General features: G+C 43.7%; 2 protein-coding genes and 1 non-coding gene across 11 annotated transcripts in view; all 3 read right to left on the minus strand.

The window, feature by feature from the left end:
• POLR3E (RNA polymerase III subunit E) overlaps window positions 1–7,480 on the minus strand; it is a 29,499-nt gene extending 22,019 nt beyond the window's left edge. The window contains exons 1-4 of the mRNA XM_074885554.1: window positions 7,373–7,480; window positions 2,890–2,970; window positions 1,727–1,777; window positions 324–401 (exon numbers count right to left, since the gene is read on the minus strand). Coding sequence (XP_074741655.1) covers window positions 324–401; window positions 1,727–1,777; window positions 2,890–2,925 — 165 coding nt within the window. The 5' untranslated portion in view covers window positions 2,926–2,970; window positions 7,373–7,480. The remainder of the gene's footprint in view (window positions 1–323; window positions 402–1,726; window positions 1,778–2,889; window positions 2,971–7,372) is intronic.
• A 110-nt stretch (window positions 7,481–7,590) lies between these two features.
• On the minus strand, window positions 7,591–7,672 carry TRNAL-AAG (transfer RNA leucine (anticodon AAG)). The gene has a single exon. It is a non-coding gene; the product is annotated as a tRNA-Leu (tRNA).
• Window positions 7,673–10,595: 2,923 nt separating this feature from the next.
• Window positions 10,596–18,108, minus strand: part of EEF2K (eukaryotic elongation factor 2 kinase) — a 35,576-nt gene continuing 28,063 nt past the window's right edge. For 8 of the 9 annotated variants that reach the window (XM_074885675.1, XM_074885680.1, XM_074885681.1 and 5 more), the window contains 4 exons: window positions 16,876–17,064; window positions 16,370–16,494; window positions 14,433–14,611; window positions 10,596–13,672 (listed from right to left, as the gene is read on the minus strand). In XM_074885675.1, the coding sequence (XP_074741776.1) occupies window positions 13,563–13,672; window positions 14,433–14,611; window positions 16,370–16,494; window positions 16,876–17,064 (603 nt within the window). In that variant the 3' untranslated portion in view covers window positions 10,596–13,562. Of the gene's footprint in view, window positions 13,673–14,432; window positions 15,062–16,369; window positions 16,495–16,875; window positions 17,065–18,108 lie in introns of those variants that run through there. The other variant, XM_074885682.1, reaches the window with a different exon arrangement.

The raw sequence follows: 18,108 nt of genomic DNA on the forward strand, positions 1-18,108 counted from the left end.
GTAAAGACCTTTAAAATGAAGTTGTATTAGCACAAGCACCTACAGACTGAATTAGCATTATTAACTACGTTTCCCTGAGTGACTCTATATTAAAAAAGTGGCATTTCTATCATGACTTTAATTCCTCTCTTTATAAACTACTCTTATTCTAGACTGTACTTTACAGACACAATGAAAGACTCCCTCATACTTCCAAGCACAGAGATCTGGTCCTGCAAGTAGCTGCATAGTTATAACAGCTTGATAGCACCATGTGCTTTTCATAAGTACACTCTGCACAACATAAAACAACTTTTACAAACTGGACTCAAATGATGACCAACCTTCTGTTGCTTTGGTTTTATCTTCGCTGATAAATGTGTAACATCATCATACGTCATGGAAGCTGGACGAATAGGATACTGGAAAACAAATCCATTTCATAAACTCCTCTTCATTTAAACATCAAAGAACTTCACAGAAAATAAATCAATCTTTCCTGTCCCCTCATGTAGATCCACTTGCCAGATGGATACAAGACATCGAGAAAAGAAATTACCAGACTGATTTGTGAGTCATCAGGGGATTTGGCAGTATGACATAGAAAGCCTGGTGCTTTGCCCCCAGTCCTCTGCTTTCATCACTACACAACCCTCTTCTTGCCCCTCACACACCACAGTAAACTGTAACACGGGAAAATGGTACCACACATTAGTCCAGCAGAAAAAGGAAGCATTAGAAGCAGTTAAAACCCCATCCCTCAGCATTAACTCTCCGGAGAGTTATTAGCGGAAATTAAAATATTTGCAGGTTCACACAAGTGGTGTCAGCTTACAGGACACGGGCCACATGCAGATAGTTAGGACACCAGACCCAGGTTTAGCCATGTGGGTCTCTCTTCTGAACCTCTGGGGCATGCTGAGAGGACAGTGTGGTATCCAAATGAAATCTTCCAGCCATAGTAGCATCCTGCTCAGAGCTGCCACTTCTCCAGAACACCCACAGGCCCCGTCACTAACCAGTGCTCACTCCTGACACGGAGCAACTACGGGTATCCCACAGACAAGGCTGCCCGGCCTGGTCCAGCATGGCTGGCTGTCTCCAGCCGTGCTCGCTGGCACGTGCCATGCAGAGGATCTGTACAGGAGGCAGTGGGCTTGCCAATCGGGCATCACTGGTTAAGAATGAACATTTCATCCAACAGCCTCAAAGGACCTCCCGTTTTGCAGATGGCAAAAGTGAATCACAAGGATAAAAAGATTAGAGAAATTCAGTGGCACAATGGAAAACAGACCTCTACCTTCCTAACATATTTCCACCTTCAATCACTAGTTAATCTCCACAACATAAGGGGGCTCTTCTGATGACTCGCACTGATTTATAAAGACTGATGATGTTTTAAATAGGGCCAGTCCTAAAGAAACGTTTGTTTAGTAAAGATGGCAGAAATCAGTGATGACAGAAGACGGCTAAGAGACTGCAGATTTATCCGAACCACAATAAAAAGATATCATCTACTAAAAGCACTTCCTTAGGGTGGTTAAATGTAGTGATTTAATGACAAGTCTGTGCCATAAATGACCATTCCTCACTTGGCAATGATTTAGTAACAAGTATTTCAACTGACTGAGACCCAAACAAGCTTGCCTATATCCAAGACCTTGGCAGGCTGAAGCAGTAAGAAAAGTTACTGTTCTTTGAATTTATTTTAAACAAACTATCACTGCACAAAAGTTAACTGAAATACCTGAAACAGATACAGTTTCTCCAGTAGACTTCTGGCCAGGAACACATCAATCTAAAAAGCAAAACAAACAACTTTTATTGGATGCCAGCTGTAACTGATAGAGCCTCAGATAAAAGTAGAATCCCTTGAGCTAAAATAGTGACAATACTAGCTTTTCATTACAAACTCTAACACAAAACACATTCATGACTCTCTTGTCAAAGATCTCCTCTCTGCTGATTTTGACATGAAATTCTGCAGTTGGCTGTTTTAAAAAACAAACAAAAAAAATCCACTATGCAGACAGACAGTGGCTCTAGCTGTGTTTTTTCTAAGGAAACTTGGCAAACAAATCTGAAATGCAAGAGGAAAATTTTTTTCCAAGAGGCTGAAGTGAACCTGTTATCCCAATTATAGAAAGAGAAGGAAGTTCTCTCTTTGGCAGTATGACTAAAAGGTAACTTCATTACTAGTATTTTGCCATGAAATCTTTCTAAATTAGACAAGAGACACCCACATCCCAAACCTGATTCAGTATTAGCATTTTGCCACCAGCACCAAAAATCCACAGATGTTTCATGAATATCACATACGGAAGCTGCCATTTTAGATACCTTCAAATACCTTTAGATACCTCCTTCTCATAAGCTTGCCCTTCCTTGTACATCTGCTGTGTAAATTCAGACATAAAGCGAACAGGACACTGTGGCTGCTCTTTGGGACACAGCAGTCCTTTAAAGAAGTCCAAAATCAGAACACAACTCCTTGTTTTAGCAGAAGGCATGAGACATTTTCACTTTGTATTTAACAGATATTAACTCATCAAAGTCATTCCAAATTTTACAGCTCTCAGAGACATGCAATAAAGTCACTGGAAACACACAGTGGTAGAAGCAAGTTCTCCACCTGTGTTCCTCTTCCGACATGGAAAGATTACAAAGGGTAAAAAAACCTGAGCCGAAATCTGCCAACATGGACATCACTATGGCAAAATAAATACCATGACCCATATACTTGGCCCACACAACATATTTCCTTGCACAGAGCAAGCCATTGGTTATAAGACAACCCCTGATGTTGATGACACATTGTTTCAGCAACATAAGAACACTGAGAACTATAATGATAATTAAAAAAAAAAAAAAGTCTCATGTACAATCACTGCTGCCACAGTGCACTTTTACCTCTTGTATAATTGGATCATCTTCTTCATTTGCCATGCTAGGATACAAAAAGCTTTTTCTTGGCTTATTCCTTGGCACAACCTGAAAGAAAACAGAAATGTCATATGAGTCATTACATCGGTGCCACGTACCACGTAGCATAGAGTATTTGTTCAAGTTAACTTAGTTCCTTTCAGTGGTAATCTGTTTAGTCTATTTTTCGAAGGAATGTATGTGTTTGCGTGATCGGGTCCCTAATACTCCACAGTCTCGACAGACTGCCATCAAATTTAAAAGACAAGCACATGTCTCAAAAATAGGTTAAGTTCTTGTAACTCTTCTGAAAGCCAGCAGTTATATAAGAAGGAGAGCACTAAATCAGTGCTCTATGGAGGGAAAGACAGGCCTCTGTATTTGATTAAAGTATATCTTTTATATACTCGTAACTACAACCACAGGTAGCAGCTGGTTTTCCAGCCAGCACATCTCCAGTGCACTGGCTCGCCAGTCAGCATGTGTGAGCTCTGAAACTGCCACTGCAGTCGTCACTGTCACTAAGGACAGTGCCATACGGTTCGCTAGCTTCCCTTCTCAGAAAAATTCTTTGAAAGCAGATAATGCAGAAAGCTCCCAGCTAAAGAGATGGGAGAAGAAAACAGCCTGTGTAAACCGTGTGCTTGGGACCAGACAATATTTCCATCTGTGAATGTGCTGACCTTGATTTCATCTACCTGACATGTTGCAGCCTGGTCTCCTGGCCTACCACTCTTCAGACTGTATTGCTAAATGAGAGCTCAAAAATACACTCCTCAGCCTCTCTTGGAGTCCTCTGAAATCATAAGAACAACAGATTTTACTTCATAACTACACCAACTCCAAATAAAATGACTCTGATATTAACTGGGGACTGGATGCTCTAGAACTAAGAGTCATCATGTTCAATCCAGTGCTGGAGTCAGTGTCATGCCTGGTTTGGACCTTTGAATAAAAAATGATCCCTCAGCTAAAGCAACAATAGTTCTTCCCTGCTGAAATCAAACAAAAGTATTTACAAATTATTTGGGATGCCGTTACATGTTAATTAGTCTAGATCATTTAAGACACCGTCAATCAGCCAGTACTGGTCAAGATAGGCATAAAAAAGTAAGACCTCTCACAAACTAACCAAAGAATGATCAGGCAAAGAAATAAGAACTATGTTCGGGAACTCTCCCTCACTGTCTTCTAGTCCTCAATGCCAGCTTGCTTCTTTGCTGGAACTCTTATGTAGGAAGAGAAAGAGAAAGAGGCAGCATCCAGGATCAGTTGGCAAGAGAGAGGTTGCAAAAGAATGAAGCCAGCATCCATGTTACATACAAGACGGTGGTGTTTTTTCAAATACACAAGCCATCACACAATTAAGCAGCTCAGGATATTTCAGCAGACATGCAGGCTTCTCAAAACATCACATTAATATACACACAGTTATCTAAAAAACCTTTCAGAGAGGCTGGATAGGCATTCTGGATATGAGTGTTATTAACATCACCATGCGGGCAAATTTCCCTTCAGGCAACACCTCTGGTTTACTGACACTTTCTGCCATTCCACCTAGAAATATGACTCCGTATTTTTCACTTACAGGTTCTCCACTACCAAAAAAGTACCCCTCTCAGTAGTGAACTGGAATTTTCCATTTCTTTATACACCAGCATATCCCTGGCTTGTCCCACCATACATCTGTATTTGAAAATCTACCACCTGATAATATTTCAGATTTCTATTTGGAATAATTTTGTAGAAATGCAAAACCTTCACAGCAAAAAGCCAGTACCTTAACTACAGGCTGGGGCTGTCACTGTATGACTGTATGTGATATCTGATTGATGTTAGAGTGTTTTCTGCAATCGGGCACTCAGTTCTACCCAGAAAGACATGCATGAATATGTTGTTTTAAAGAAATGAGATTTGTCAGTTCCAATTTTGCTCTCCCTGTGCATGTCCCCTGGGTGGCCTGACACAGCATGCTTACATAAAGCCAGCCTGATAGCTCTGCACGAAATGGAATAACTGCAGTTTTCATTCAGAACAAAGCTGATGACAGAAGGATGCCCAAGATGTGTGAGCACATGTGATAACATCCAGAATGGGGGAGACTTGGGCCCAAACCCCCCTTCCTTACCCCCATGAGAAGGCTGGGAAACCACCCTTCCCTTCCTGACAGCCTGAGTGCCAAGTATGTGCTAGCTTGTTCTCTCTCTCCTGAGAAAGTTATTCCACTTTCCAGAAGAGAAATTAAGATTCCTTGGGCTAAGGAGATAAAGCAAAACTCAGCCTGAAGGACCTGGTCTCTGGTCTTTCATCTAATGCTGCTTACGCAATTACACACGAAATCTCTTTGTGAATCCAGCTGTCAGTACTCAAGGAAAATGTTGTATTACAGAGATTTCATTTTTTTAAATTCATTTAAGGATAAAGAATAACTACAGTTCCTTTTATTGGGAATATCAGAATGATAGGTCTATAAATAGGAAGCAGTCTGTCCCAGCACAATTTGTAATACTCATGCAACCTGAAGAAATCTTATAAATCAGAGTGAAGCTTTCTCTGAAGGCATACAGACGCAATTCTACGCCTACAGTATGTGTATATATATATATGGTGGTGTTCATTTCTACATTGGTCATATACATATGACACCACAAGAGTTATAGAATGGAATTAAACACTAGGAGGTAGCAAACATGGTCAACAGTTTCAAATTTCCTTCTGGCAGTTCTTTTAAAAGTGACTTTCCTTTAAGGTGCAAATCAAAATATAATGCAAGTTATTAGCATGAATCATTAAACTTCAGAACAGCTTGCAGGAGGGCAAGAGACATAAATCTTCTAATTTCTCCTCCAATGTGACCAACACTAGGACCAATGAAACCACTCATTAGCCACCTGTAACATTAATTTAGAACCAATGAAGAAAAATATTATTAAAGAACTGTAAGAAAAGCAACTCACTCCTACCCCTAAGTTTGAGCTTAGAAGGGCGTTTGGTTACTACAGTTTATTTTTATTACCAGAGACTTCAATATAACTGTAAGAAGAAAAATTGCAAATCTGCATGTCATCTGACACACACAGACTTTTAGCCAGGCCTGCAAGAAATGCTCCAGCATTTCATCGATACCTAAATTTGTCAGTAATAATGGACCCCCAAAGTGCCAACACTGAAACTTGCAATATTCTTCACATATAATTATGCCTTAACCTATAGGTAACAAACCAGTGAAGTGGGAAAAATGTCATCTCCTGAGTCACTACCATAATTTCCTCTGGCACCTGGACTTTCTTCTGTAGGGGGTTCTTTCAGTCCAGCCCTAACAGCAATCCTCTAGCTCAAGGTGGCCAATGGCATACGGTAAAATGGAAGCTGCAAAAAAAGCTGAAGCACCTTCCAAACATTTATGATAATTACAGTTTTGACCCAATTATTTGCTTAGTTTTCTCCTTGCTTTGCTCATCTGCAAGCAGCTTTGCACAGTCACCTTCAGGTAGTGAACCCAAAGAGGGCTCCCCTGCACCAAGACCTCTCTTTGGAGGTGATGTCACTGAAGCACACCTTCAGGATTTAAGAAATTATGCATTAAGCATGAACCTTTCTTTAACACCTCGACGTTTATGTTGCGAAGTGCTAGGCCCGTTCTGCCAGGTGCAGGGATTGAGCTGCTCGCTGCGGTGCGGTAACTCACCCACGGGCAGCCCCGGACCGTGGCAGGTGGGGGTGCCGAGCCCCAGCCTCCAGGCAGGCAGCCCTCCACCTCGCAGAGGCTCGGCCGCGGGCCCTGCGCACCCCAACGCTCCCCGCTGACAACGGCCTCTTCATTTCTGGCAACTTCCGAGCCCACTTTCTCCTGACACAGCAGCCTGGCAGCAGACGCGGAGCGCAGGGAAGGGGGACCTGAGGAGGAAGGCCACGGCCGACCACCCAAACCCGCACGTAACGCGGGGATGAACCAAAGCCAGCCCGGAGCAGGAGGGACCGGGCGCCTCGTCCCCCGGCGGGGCAGGGCTGTGCTACAGCCCCCGCAGAGCCGATGCTCAGGCAGGGGCAGCCAGCTGCATTTTTGGGGGCGTGAGCTGCGCCCTTCCAGGGCGGGAGGCGCAGAGCTGCCAGCCCGGGGCGGGGAAGGGCTCCGGGCCGGCCAGTGCCGCCGCTTCACAGCCCCGGGGGGACCGGGCGGCACCCCTCGGTGCGCCGGTGAGGGGAGCCGAGGGGCAGAGGCCTGTGACCGGACCCCCACCCCGCCCCTTCAAGGGCCCCGCCACGGTGGCCCCGCCCGGACGGCTGCAGCCCCGCGCCCTCGGTGCTCGCCGCGGTGTCAAGTCCTCAGAGAGTCTCGTCTCCACCGCACCCCCCGCAGAGGCAAAGCCCACCTCAGCCCAGGCCGCGCTCCCCCCGCCTCCGCCGCCCGGAGGGTCCCCGTCACCCACGCGGCCCCGCCAGGAGCAAAAGCGGTGCCGCCAGCCTCTACCTTGCGGGCGGGCCGGCGCGGGCAGCGGGGCCGCCGGCTCCCCGGTGGCGGTGCGCGGCGCGGCGGGCGGCCCTCAGGCAGCGGCCATGTTGGTGTCACTCCGGCCGGCACGTGGGGACGCGGCCCTCCTCCTACCCACAATGCTCTCCCGCGCGGCGGCCGGCGCGACCGCCAGGGGGCACTGCAGCGACCGCGGCCCGCAGCAGAAAAAATTCTGCTGGCAGCGGTGGGATTCGAACCCACGCCCCCGAAGAGACTGGAGCCTTAATCCAGCGCCTTAGACCGCTCGGCCACGCTACCGCCCTGAACGCCTTTCTTTCGCTGCCACTTTTACTCGGGACCGGCCTTTCTCCCGCTTTTTCCCTTTCTGCTTCTCCCTTCGGCGGTTCCCCCACCCCATCTCCGGACCCCGACCCGAGCAACGCCTCTCACTACACACCCCTCCCAGCTTAAAAATAAAACACTGCGGGTTTTTAAATCCCTGTCTCCGAGCAGCCGCAGTTGCAGCGGCGCGAGGCCGTCAGGGCCGGACCAGCAGGGAGGGAGGGAGCAGCGTCCCTGCGCGGCCCCGGGCCGCGGGGGGCTGCGGGCGACAGCGCGGCCGCGGGCGGGGCTGGGCCGAGCCCTCCGCGCCGCCCCGCTGCCACGTGGATGCCACGGCGCAGCACGCTCGCCTTTAAAAAAGATAAATCTAAAACCTGGGCATTTTAATTTTCTGCTGCCAAGCTACAACTCACTGAATTTGCAAGTGGAAAGTCAGCAGACCTTATGGTTGGAGGGGGGTGGTTTTTGCTTGCAGCACAGGGACCGGCGTGGCAGGCTGTAGTAGCAGCAGTAGTAGTACAACTTTTGTGAAAAGGGATAGTAGCACACTTTAGCTGCCTGGTGCCCTATGAAGGCGCCCTTGGGAGTCTCTGTCCGTATTTTGCCTGAAATTATTGTAGGTTTTCTTAAGGAATTGATGTTATTCTCACCCCTTAATTCGAGTTGGAGAAAAACTCCAGCTTCTCTAAGGTAGGGCCACAAAGACAATGCAGCTTGATTTAATTCTGTAGTTGTGGCAGTCCGTAGAGAAGATAAACCTGCCAGAGCCCTGCTGACAGCCTCCGTTCACCCACCTCCCAGGCACCTCCGCAGCCTGCCGGTCCCTGCAGCACCCTGCAGTCCCGGCTCTCTCCCCAGGGAGCTGCTGGACGTGATTCTGCCAAAAGGCTGCAGATTTGCACAGTCTTGCTAAAAATTTCATTCACTGCCTGCAAAGTACTGAGGAATAACAGCACACACGTGTAAGTGTGAATGGGATCCTTCTTCAGCACTGCTGCAGTTTCACACCCTCAGTTCAGTGCCTTTTCAGAAAGATGCGGGGTTTTTTGAGAACAGAGGGAGCTGACGCTCCTCCCACGGCCCTGGCTTTGCAGAAAAGCAGGAGAGGTTCAGAGAGGAGAGAAGGTAGGCAGACCTGAACTGGCTTCACACAGCAAAGCACCTGTCATCTGTTCAGGCAGAAAAGTTTAGGGAAATAGTCTGATTTAGCAGTTTCTGAGCACCTGCACGTGCAGCAGTAGACAGGGGTTACTGTCCACAGCACAGCACACTGGGTGTGTGTGGGGAGGCTGTCTGGAGCACATCTTACAAGTGGTTTTCTTATTGCAAGAGCTGCTCGGCACCCCAGGTCCTTTTGCCCAGGCAGTGAGAGGTACCAACACCCTCCTACAGAATTGCTTTTCTGCCCTGCCATGACTGAGCTCAGCCTCTGACCCCAAAAGGTTTGTGCACCTGGCCAGAGGCACTTCTGAACACTGAAGACAGCCTGTGCACCCAAGATTAGTTACATCAGCCACATGTGACACTTACAGGGGTAAGAGTACAGGTCACCCCTCAGGGCTGGCAGTTGGGTCACCAGATTTCTCATTTTACCAGTGCCAATTAAAAGAATCAACTTACAGGAGAACTCAAAATACAACACAAGCTACCAGCCTCATTATATTGCTTTCCTGGCACAGCCAGAGAAGAGCAAAGACCCAACACTCGTATCTGTCTCCAGAGTAAGGACCAGGCCTGATGCTTACAAACTGGGCAGCTGTCCCCATGAAGTGCTCAGGTCCCCAGCAGTGGGAGGCACACGAGAGAAGCCCCTGAATTTAAACCTGAAAACAGCTTGACTCACCACCAGAAGCACTGGTCCTGAATCCAACCTGAGCTTTAATCAAAATCTTCCCTTTTAAAATTCAGATGAAAAGTCCTGACTTAGCTCAAGTAAACTACACCTGTGTCTGTCAGCAGCCACTCTACTCTCAGAAGTGAAATTATACCTGGGGGGAAGAGAGCAAGATTCAAATCAGTCCCACAGACCAGTAATTAAGAAACAGGCAATATTTTTATTTACACTTTCTAAGTGTTGGCTGTCTCCGTACTTTCTGATAGATGCTATCCTCGCTTCCTTTGTTACACTTACCAAACACTCCAGCTCTCAGTAACAGCAGCTAAAGACAAGACTTGCAGTGACAATTTTCACCATTTTTCATCTCAGTGACACTATGGTGGAGTGAAGAGGCCCTGCTGGGGCTTTTGTGTTATGAGATTCTGCTATTTCAAAGTGCCTTTGCTGGAGAACAATTTCATATCGTTTAAACTGCACAGGTATAATAAATTATACCTGTCTAAATAAAGCAATGAAAAAGCAACAGTAAGAGCTCCATTTTTACAGTTTAAAAGGGCTAGTATCAGACAGTTTATTCTTGAACAGAAAGGGGAATAAATCATACTGAAGATGACAGTGTATCATTAGATACTGAAGCCATTACAAAAAACTCTCCCATCTCATAACATAGAGGCGAACTATTTCCATTCTTTTCTCAGGACAAAGCAAAGATGGAAGGCATAAAGATGCCTCTGTAGCAGTCCTGCAAATAAGCACTTCAGTCCTTACATCTTACACCATATTAGTTACAAACACTGCATGTGTAACTGAATGCAAATAAAACAGCACAGCAACCATTTAGTCTTCTCAAGGAAACCAGAATTTGTTGGTACACATCTAGTTATTTCCTCCTAGTTAGTTACTTCTGACAGTTGAAAGTGACTGAAGTCAGGGATGGAATAATAAAAACAACACAGGGTTTCTGGAAGCTTGCAATATAGTAGGATTGAACACTGGCAAGTTATAAAGAAAAAACCAAAAGCAAACCACCACATGCAATGACTAAAAGTCTACTGAGAAAAGTGACAAAAAGAACAACTTTATTGACCAGCCAGAATGAAACCAGGCAAAGTGAATAAGAGGACTAAGAGACACAGACAATCAGTATTTGCATGTCTGACATACAAACAAAGGCTTCCATCTCGTTGTCCTTACCCAAGCAATATTCCCACTGACATCTGGAAACACTGAACCTGGGTAAGTTCTGGCAGGTTGAGCCTCAGATTTATTCTCACATTTTTTAAAAATACATATTTATTCATTGTGAATAGATTAAAAATACAGCATATAGCAATATCATTCCAAAAGTCTGTCAAATATATAGTTTTTCCTTTTCAAAAGAATGTCATAGAATAAGTTGTGCATATTTCTGTAAACAGTTTCCATTTTCAAATTACTGACAGTCTATTTATTGTATAGCTAAATAATATGATACCACCTTAGGACAGAAGGTAGTCTACATCACTAAAAAAGTAGTATTTTCAAACAACAAATTAATCATCATAATTTTTTCCATTGAGCTGTGTGCACATTTACATACCAGATCTACAGAGAACTGTCAGCAACTTTAGAAACTACTGAATTTAGCAAATTAAACTACACGAAAAAGTGTCAATAATTAGACTCTACATCCTTTATGTACACATTTTGGATGGGCACATTCAGTCTCCTCTCCTCCCTACATGGTTGGTGGTGTTGCTACACATGCTTCCTTCTCAAGGAAAATCTCAAAGACTTGGCATCAACACCTTATGAGGAAAACAAATCCTTTTGTCTGAATTTATTATAGCGCCTACACCGTATCAGTTCTGCACAAACACTCTGACTATTCAGCTGTCTTCAGAGGTGAATGGCACATTCACCTTTCATTGAGAGCTGGTATTTTAATGCTAAGAACTGAAAGAGCAAGAAGACCACATCCAAAAAAAAAAAAAAGGCTTTAGACACCTAAAGCAGAACTTTGGATAGGCACTTCAAACATCCATCTGACTTGGGATCCTACAAACTCTGGTTCTATTTTAGCATATTAGGTCCAAAAATTTGTTTTATTACCTAGCTTAGTATCTACCTAAGCCTGACTGAGATGTAGAAATTAGACATTCCTGAATTAATGGGTGAAGAGCTTCACCTTCACTCTCAAAATAAAACAAAAAATGAAATTAAAAGGCCACAAGCACTACTTTTCCACACCCCCTGTATTATACAGCAAGGAGACGTGGCCATGTGTGGCAAGGCTACTCATGGCTACAACTGCCTGGTGGTTACAGTACCCACCCAGAAATACAATATCCAACAATAACTTTTCCTTCCCTCCTAGAAAGGATTCAAATATTCTCATCTCATTTCCTTAATGACCAGGATATCACCTCTTTCAGACAGTGTCAGTTGTTACTAACATCATGCTTGGATACTGTTTAAACAATAATTCAAGATCCACTTGCCAGAGAGAGAATAAATGGGGAGCACAACTTTGGAGCCCGGTGACAGGCACTCGCACAGGAAAGGAAGAACTGTTCCTTGAATAGTTTCTACATTTTACAAGAAATTAATATTACTTGGCTATGCACACAAGAAGGCCCAATGAAATCAACTGTATCATCCAGCAGCTTGCTTTGTTTTAAGCATGCTTTTGAAAGCTTGGCTAAAGTGAGGCTGGTGAGCATTATAGGTCATTCAGCACCTCACAGGGGCTGAATTATCAATTTACACCCTTAGGAGACTCTAAGGCCAAGAAGGCAGAAGCTTCCATCTTAATCTTCTGCAAAACGACTGTTAACCACGACCAAGAAATAGGAGGAACTTCTGTACTATTTGTATAAATGGCACAGCAACTTTCGAATAAAATATTGGATTTGGAAGAAAATTATCTCTATGATAATTCAACCACCACCATGCATTTGTCTTCCCATTACTGGTTAGAATTATGCAAACAGGACAGAGAAATTCAAGTGTTTGGGGATAATATTGTTTTTTTCTTTTTAACCAGCAATTTTCTCTAACTGGTGTTTGAAACCATTTGCGGATAAATCACTACTTTAAAAGCTATTTAAATCAGATAAATTATTTTCTATACATAGAAATAGGTGAATCAACATCCTCTAACCTTTTCAAACATCTCTCTCGAAATGGTGGAAAGTGTATTCTCATTTTAACTGATATGATCTAGCTTCACTGAGAATTGATGTGTCACTGTAAAAATAACTCCAAATTACCCATATATTACAGATCTTGCTACTGTACATCACTGGACAAATATCATACAAGATCAGTAGAACTCTGTACAACTAGGTAATTATATGGTGTAAAATGTGAAAATGAGAGAGGTAGCTGGGTGCTTCACCTCATCAGGAACGTCAGTGATTTTGCCAGCAATGAATAAAGCATATTCCACCCTGAATATCCTCACTGTCAATCTCAAGCCTCTTCCCTGCTCCTCCCCAAACTCTAGGGATTCCACCTGGAATTCATTTCTGAAGAATAATAGAAGCGCCCAACAACACCAGCTAATAGGACGGGTCTAGTTATTAAAATAAGTAGCTGCATGCTTAAATTGAATATTTACACTCACATGCAAATTTGTTGAGATGCACCAAAAATGATGAAGAAATGCTGAGAATTTAGGAAAATGTTTTTCTGTATGTGGAGAGAAGAAAAATGTAAACATACTGATCATCTGCTGTGTAAAAAACAGGACATGTGAAACCTAAACAAACATCAGCTTCATTTTTCATCAAAAAAAATAGGCCCCTCAGTTCTAACAGTTAAAAAAATACAAAAGGTCAAGTGTGTCTATTACAGCTTTAAAACACTAGCAGAAGTACGCTATGGCACCCTACATACCACTTACATTTGTATTTCTCCCCTCAAAAAATTAGAAAACTAAAATACGAAAAGAGAACTGGTAACGCCACATAAAAATATATCTTTTTAGCTGCAAATGCAGTGAGTCTATAAAAAAAATTTATATACAAGAACTGCTTAATTGCAATGTCATTCTTCCATCATTGCCCAAGCCTCTTCTGCTTTTTGGTAGTACTGGTTTGCCAGTCTGCCTTTCATGGCTTCCATTGCTGCTTCTGCTGCTTCTGTGTACAGCTCACCTAGAGGAGAAAATAGTAGCAGTTACGTTAACAGAGTAAAGAAAAAACATCTCTTTATCCTGAAGCAATTAAAAAACAAAAAGAGAAACCAAAGTCAAACTACAGCGCCAGATGTAGGAGTGTATTTTAATAGTGTCAGCAGAGTTACATCAGCTGGGAATCTGGCTTTTGCTTTTCAAGCTGAAAGTTGTGACTGGCTGCTGATGGCTCTTCAATGTATTTGGAAGGACTGGAAATATGACCAGCCTGCAGGATCCTCCAAGGCGACTCTAAGATTTAAGACACCTGACATGCAGATTACACAGCAGCTAAGGCAATGTTGTGTAGGGCCTGGGAGTCATGGGTGTAACTCAAAATACAAGCAGCAACCTGCAGTTTAGTGGCCTCACAGGGAGTGAAGGTTGCTTCCTAGTGACTCAGTGTGTACAGGATTGGACCTGGCATCGCCCACTACCCCCGTCATCTCTAAGATCTCTTCTTTCACTCTTTCCAGCCTTGTATCACCCAGCATCATTACAGCTTCATCCAAAAATCTGCGAGTACTGAACCTGTGCATGTTTTATAACAGCTGAAGCAGGACATGAATTTTTGGGGTACATGGGTCACTGTAAAAATAACTTCAAATTACCCATATATTACAGATCTTGCTACTGTATATCATTGGAGAAATATCATACAAGATCAGTAGATTTTTATACAACTAGGTAAAGAGGGAAGGGAAAGCAGGATTACTGATTACAGAAACAAAACGAGGCCTCACCTGATCTCTGTGGATCCTTATTCAGGTGGAACCCTCCCACCATTAACATCTCTGCTTCCCTGGCCAGGAGCAGATACCGAGGCTCATCCTGAGTGCCATCATATTCACCTCCCTCATCATAGTCGGTCATGTTCAGTGCAGCATTGTACCAGTACAGCGCCTCCTTCCAATCCTGTACTCTGAAGTTAAAAATATTTTTTGAAGATGGTTACCTCAGGAAACGCATGTTTGCACTGAAGATTCAGAATTCAATTTTGCACTGGCTTCTCAGAGCCCGGATGCTCTCCAAGAAAGCAAATGTTCTTATGGAGGCTCACTAACTCTGCACTGCAGAATCAGGTCACTATATTAAAATGAGGCTGGGGTCACTTTATGCAGTAATTACAGAGGAGAAAGTATCATACTGAAGTGTCTTGCTGAACTCCAGAGTCTAAGCTTCATTACTAGTTGTATGGTTTTGGTCTGGCATTTATATTTGTGAGGATAACGGATGTAGAAACAATCTGAAGTTGCAGAGAGTCTTGTTTCATAAGTAATTTAAAACCAGTGATTTTCATATGGAGAATGCTCGGTGCACTTGAATGAGAAGTTTAGTGTTATTTTAAATTTCATCATTGCCAAGAATTTCACTGTTGTGCAAAACAGAAAACTCATGTAAGTAACAAAGACATGCTACAATACAAAAGCAGAAAAATCACTGCCATCGCCAGACTTGGTACTTGAGGAAATTAATATCTGTCCACTTCTAAAACCTCACCTAAAGTGCTAAAAAAAAAAATTAATAATCAAACCAATATACTGTGTAGCCTTCTGGCAAATCACAATCTAGTTCTTAAGTCACAATGCTGCTCCTATCCCTCCTATCAAGATAGAAGCTCTGGCCAAATTGAGAGACTTACTGAGGTAAACTTCTTAAAAGTTAAAATCATCCTTAAAAGTAACATCCTCAGCATTAAGAGTACGTTCCTGTGAAATTTCCATTGCTAGTTTTATTATGAGGAGCAGTGAACGACTACAACTGTGACAAATACTTTGTTCATCTCACTGTCTCTTGTCTATAGTCACTTTACGATTTCACCTATTTCTCCTACAGCTTATTTCACAGCTTTATTAGAAAAACAACCCCACTTTTTTTAAAAAAATCACTACGGAGGAGTACTTTCAAAAAATCACTACAGAGGAGACATGGCAGTTGTAAATACTTTTCACTTATTTTTAGGGTACTACATCTCCAGAAGAACTCTTGTGTTCATTTTTTCCACTGATCCCAGGATTTTCAAGTATGCAATTCCAAGTGAAGTCAAAGGGATCTTTATCACCAACTTCAGAGCAAATAAAACTTGACTATCATAGGGCAACCTCAGTATGAGGACTAAACTCAAACATGCAGGTAGATCCCACACACATGCAGGTGTCCAACAGCAGAAACGATCTCAGATTTTCTTTCTGTGTTGATCTATCATGGCCTAAACCCTGCTTTTATTCATACCTGGGTAAGTCTGAAGTAACTCCAAAACACTACTTCATAGCATCACTTCATAGAATCGTAGAATGGTTTGGGTTGGAAGGGACCTTTAAAGATCATCTAGTTCCACCCCCCCTGCCATGGGCAGGGACACCTTCCACTAGACCAGGTTGCTCAAAGCCCCGTCCAACCTGGCCTTGAACACTGCCAGGGAGGGGGCAGCCACAGCTTCTCTGGGCAACCTGTGCCAGTGTCTCACCATCCTCACAGTAAAGAATTTCTTCCTTATATCTATCTAAATCTACCCTCCTTCAGCTTAAAACCGTTACCCCTCGTCCTACCACTATCGACAACCTATCACTACTTATGACCTAACAGCTCTTTATGCGAATTAAAGACATGCAGCAAGTGCTTCTCCCCCTAACCCCCAGTGGAGTATCACCAAGTTGAGTTACTCAGTCATGCGCAGTACCTGTCTGAACCAAGATTTACACCTGTATCATATGCTCTTGCTACGAGAATCATGGAAGGCCGGTCTCCAGCTTCTGCTGCTCTCAGCAAGTAATCAAATCCTTTATTTCTGTTCTCCTTCGTATCCTAGTAAAAGAAACAAAACCTTTAAAATGCATGTTTCTAAGTAAAACCATCTTTCCCTTCCTCTAACACTAAATGCAGTTTCTCCAAGTCAGTAATGGCTGCAGGCGTTTAGTATGTCTGAGAAACAGGCCCAGCCACAAGAAACTAAGAAGCTGAATAACAACAATCACTTCAAAAACCAAAGGTATGCAATAAGTTACTAGCAAAATCAGGAACAGGTTGCATTTTTTGCTGCTTTGTCCAAGTCATCTATTTTCTCTGAAGAGGCTACAGAACACCTAACTATGGTTATTGTCTTGTCTCCATTTCCTGCTATTCTTATGTTATTTTTACAATGGACCACAATTCTGCATTTTGGCATTTTCTTTGATCTTTGTTTACCTCCAGAGTGACCTCAGAAAGAATGTGATGTGGCAGCTGAGAGCACATGAGTCCTAACCCAACGATTGCTTCCAGCTCCCCACAGTCTGCAGCATGCTCCAGGTGAAACAGGGCTGACTCCTGATCCCATTCCTTGTCTTTCTCACAGAAACGCCCAGCTTCATGATAGCGAACCATGGCCAAATGAACCTAGAACACAATTGCACAGGAAAAGAGACACAAGTATTAAGCATAGATCTGATTCTTCAAAAGCCCTGTGCCTGTACTTTTCTTAGGCACAAAAATACCTCTCTGAGGTGACTACTTAATTGTGTACCTCTGTGACTGAGCAGAGGACTAGTTTGATAATACACAGACTTGGAGCCTGACTTGTACCTGAACAGATTAAACAGGCAAAAAGCAATGATTATACACAGTGCAGCTGCCTCTCCAGTTCTGTGAGCTTAGACACATATAGCTTTATAAACTTGACTACTAGAGATAAAAGACCTAATTCAGCAAGACAGTAGCTGCCACAACATCTTCCCACATCAGTGTGCCCTAAGCAGTGTCCCAGCAGGTTGCCACACCAGAGCACTAGGTCTTAGGGGCGTGTCGCAGCACATCTGCCAGGGCCTGGGAGAACTTTCAAAGGGAGTTGTAGTTAAAGGCACCCAGCCTGCAACTGCCTAACACACCAGCCTGCAGGGCAAATGGCAGTGACTATGGCTCACAGACTTTTATGTACAGCAAGGACCCTCACAGGAAAGGAATTAACCTGAGGCACAGAAAATCAAGAAGGTTATCCAGGGTAAAAGTTTGTACCACTGAAACCTTTATTGTCAGTGGGGGCAAGATTTCACTCCAAATATGCCATGGGATTTTGAGGGGTTTTCTTCCTCCCGTCCCCCAGGGAAGGGCAGGTTTCTTCTCAAACCAAAAGGTTTGAGAACATCTGAGGATCTCAGGATGTTCAGGAAGATCTACACTGTGTGTTCTGAGTGTGGGCTTAAGCCCATACATAAACCCAAACAATTCACATTTGCATTGTCAGGGATAGTCTGGAGTAAAAAGAGTTGGTCCATGCTACCATTTTTCAGAAGCCCAGCCTTGCCTATTTGCAAGGTATGTGGGTCAGGCACACCGTATCCATCCCACTGTATCTCCTCTGTGTGATGCCTCTGGAAAGGCAGACGAGCTGACAGGGTCCTTCCCAAAGCAGTCCAGATGTTGCAAGTCCAAAAGCATATGGAA

Source organism: Strix uralensis, chromosome 16 (genome assembly GCF_047716275.1).
Source record: "Strix uralensis isolate ZFMK-TIS-50842 chromosome 16, bStrUra1, whole genome shotgun sequence".
Taxonomy (NCBI): domain Eukaryota; kingdom Metazoa; phylum Chordata; class Aves; order Strigiformes; family Strigidae; genus Strix; species Strix uralensis.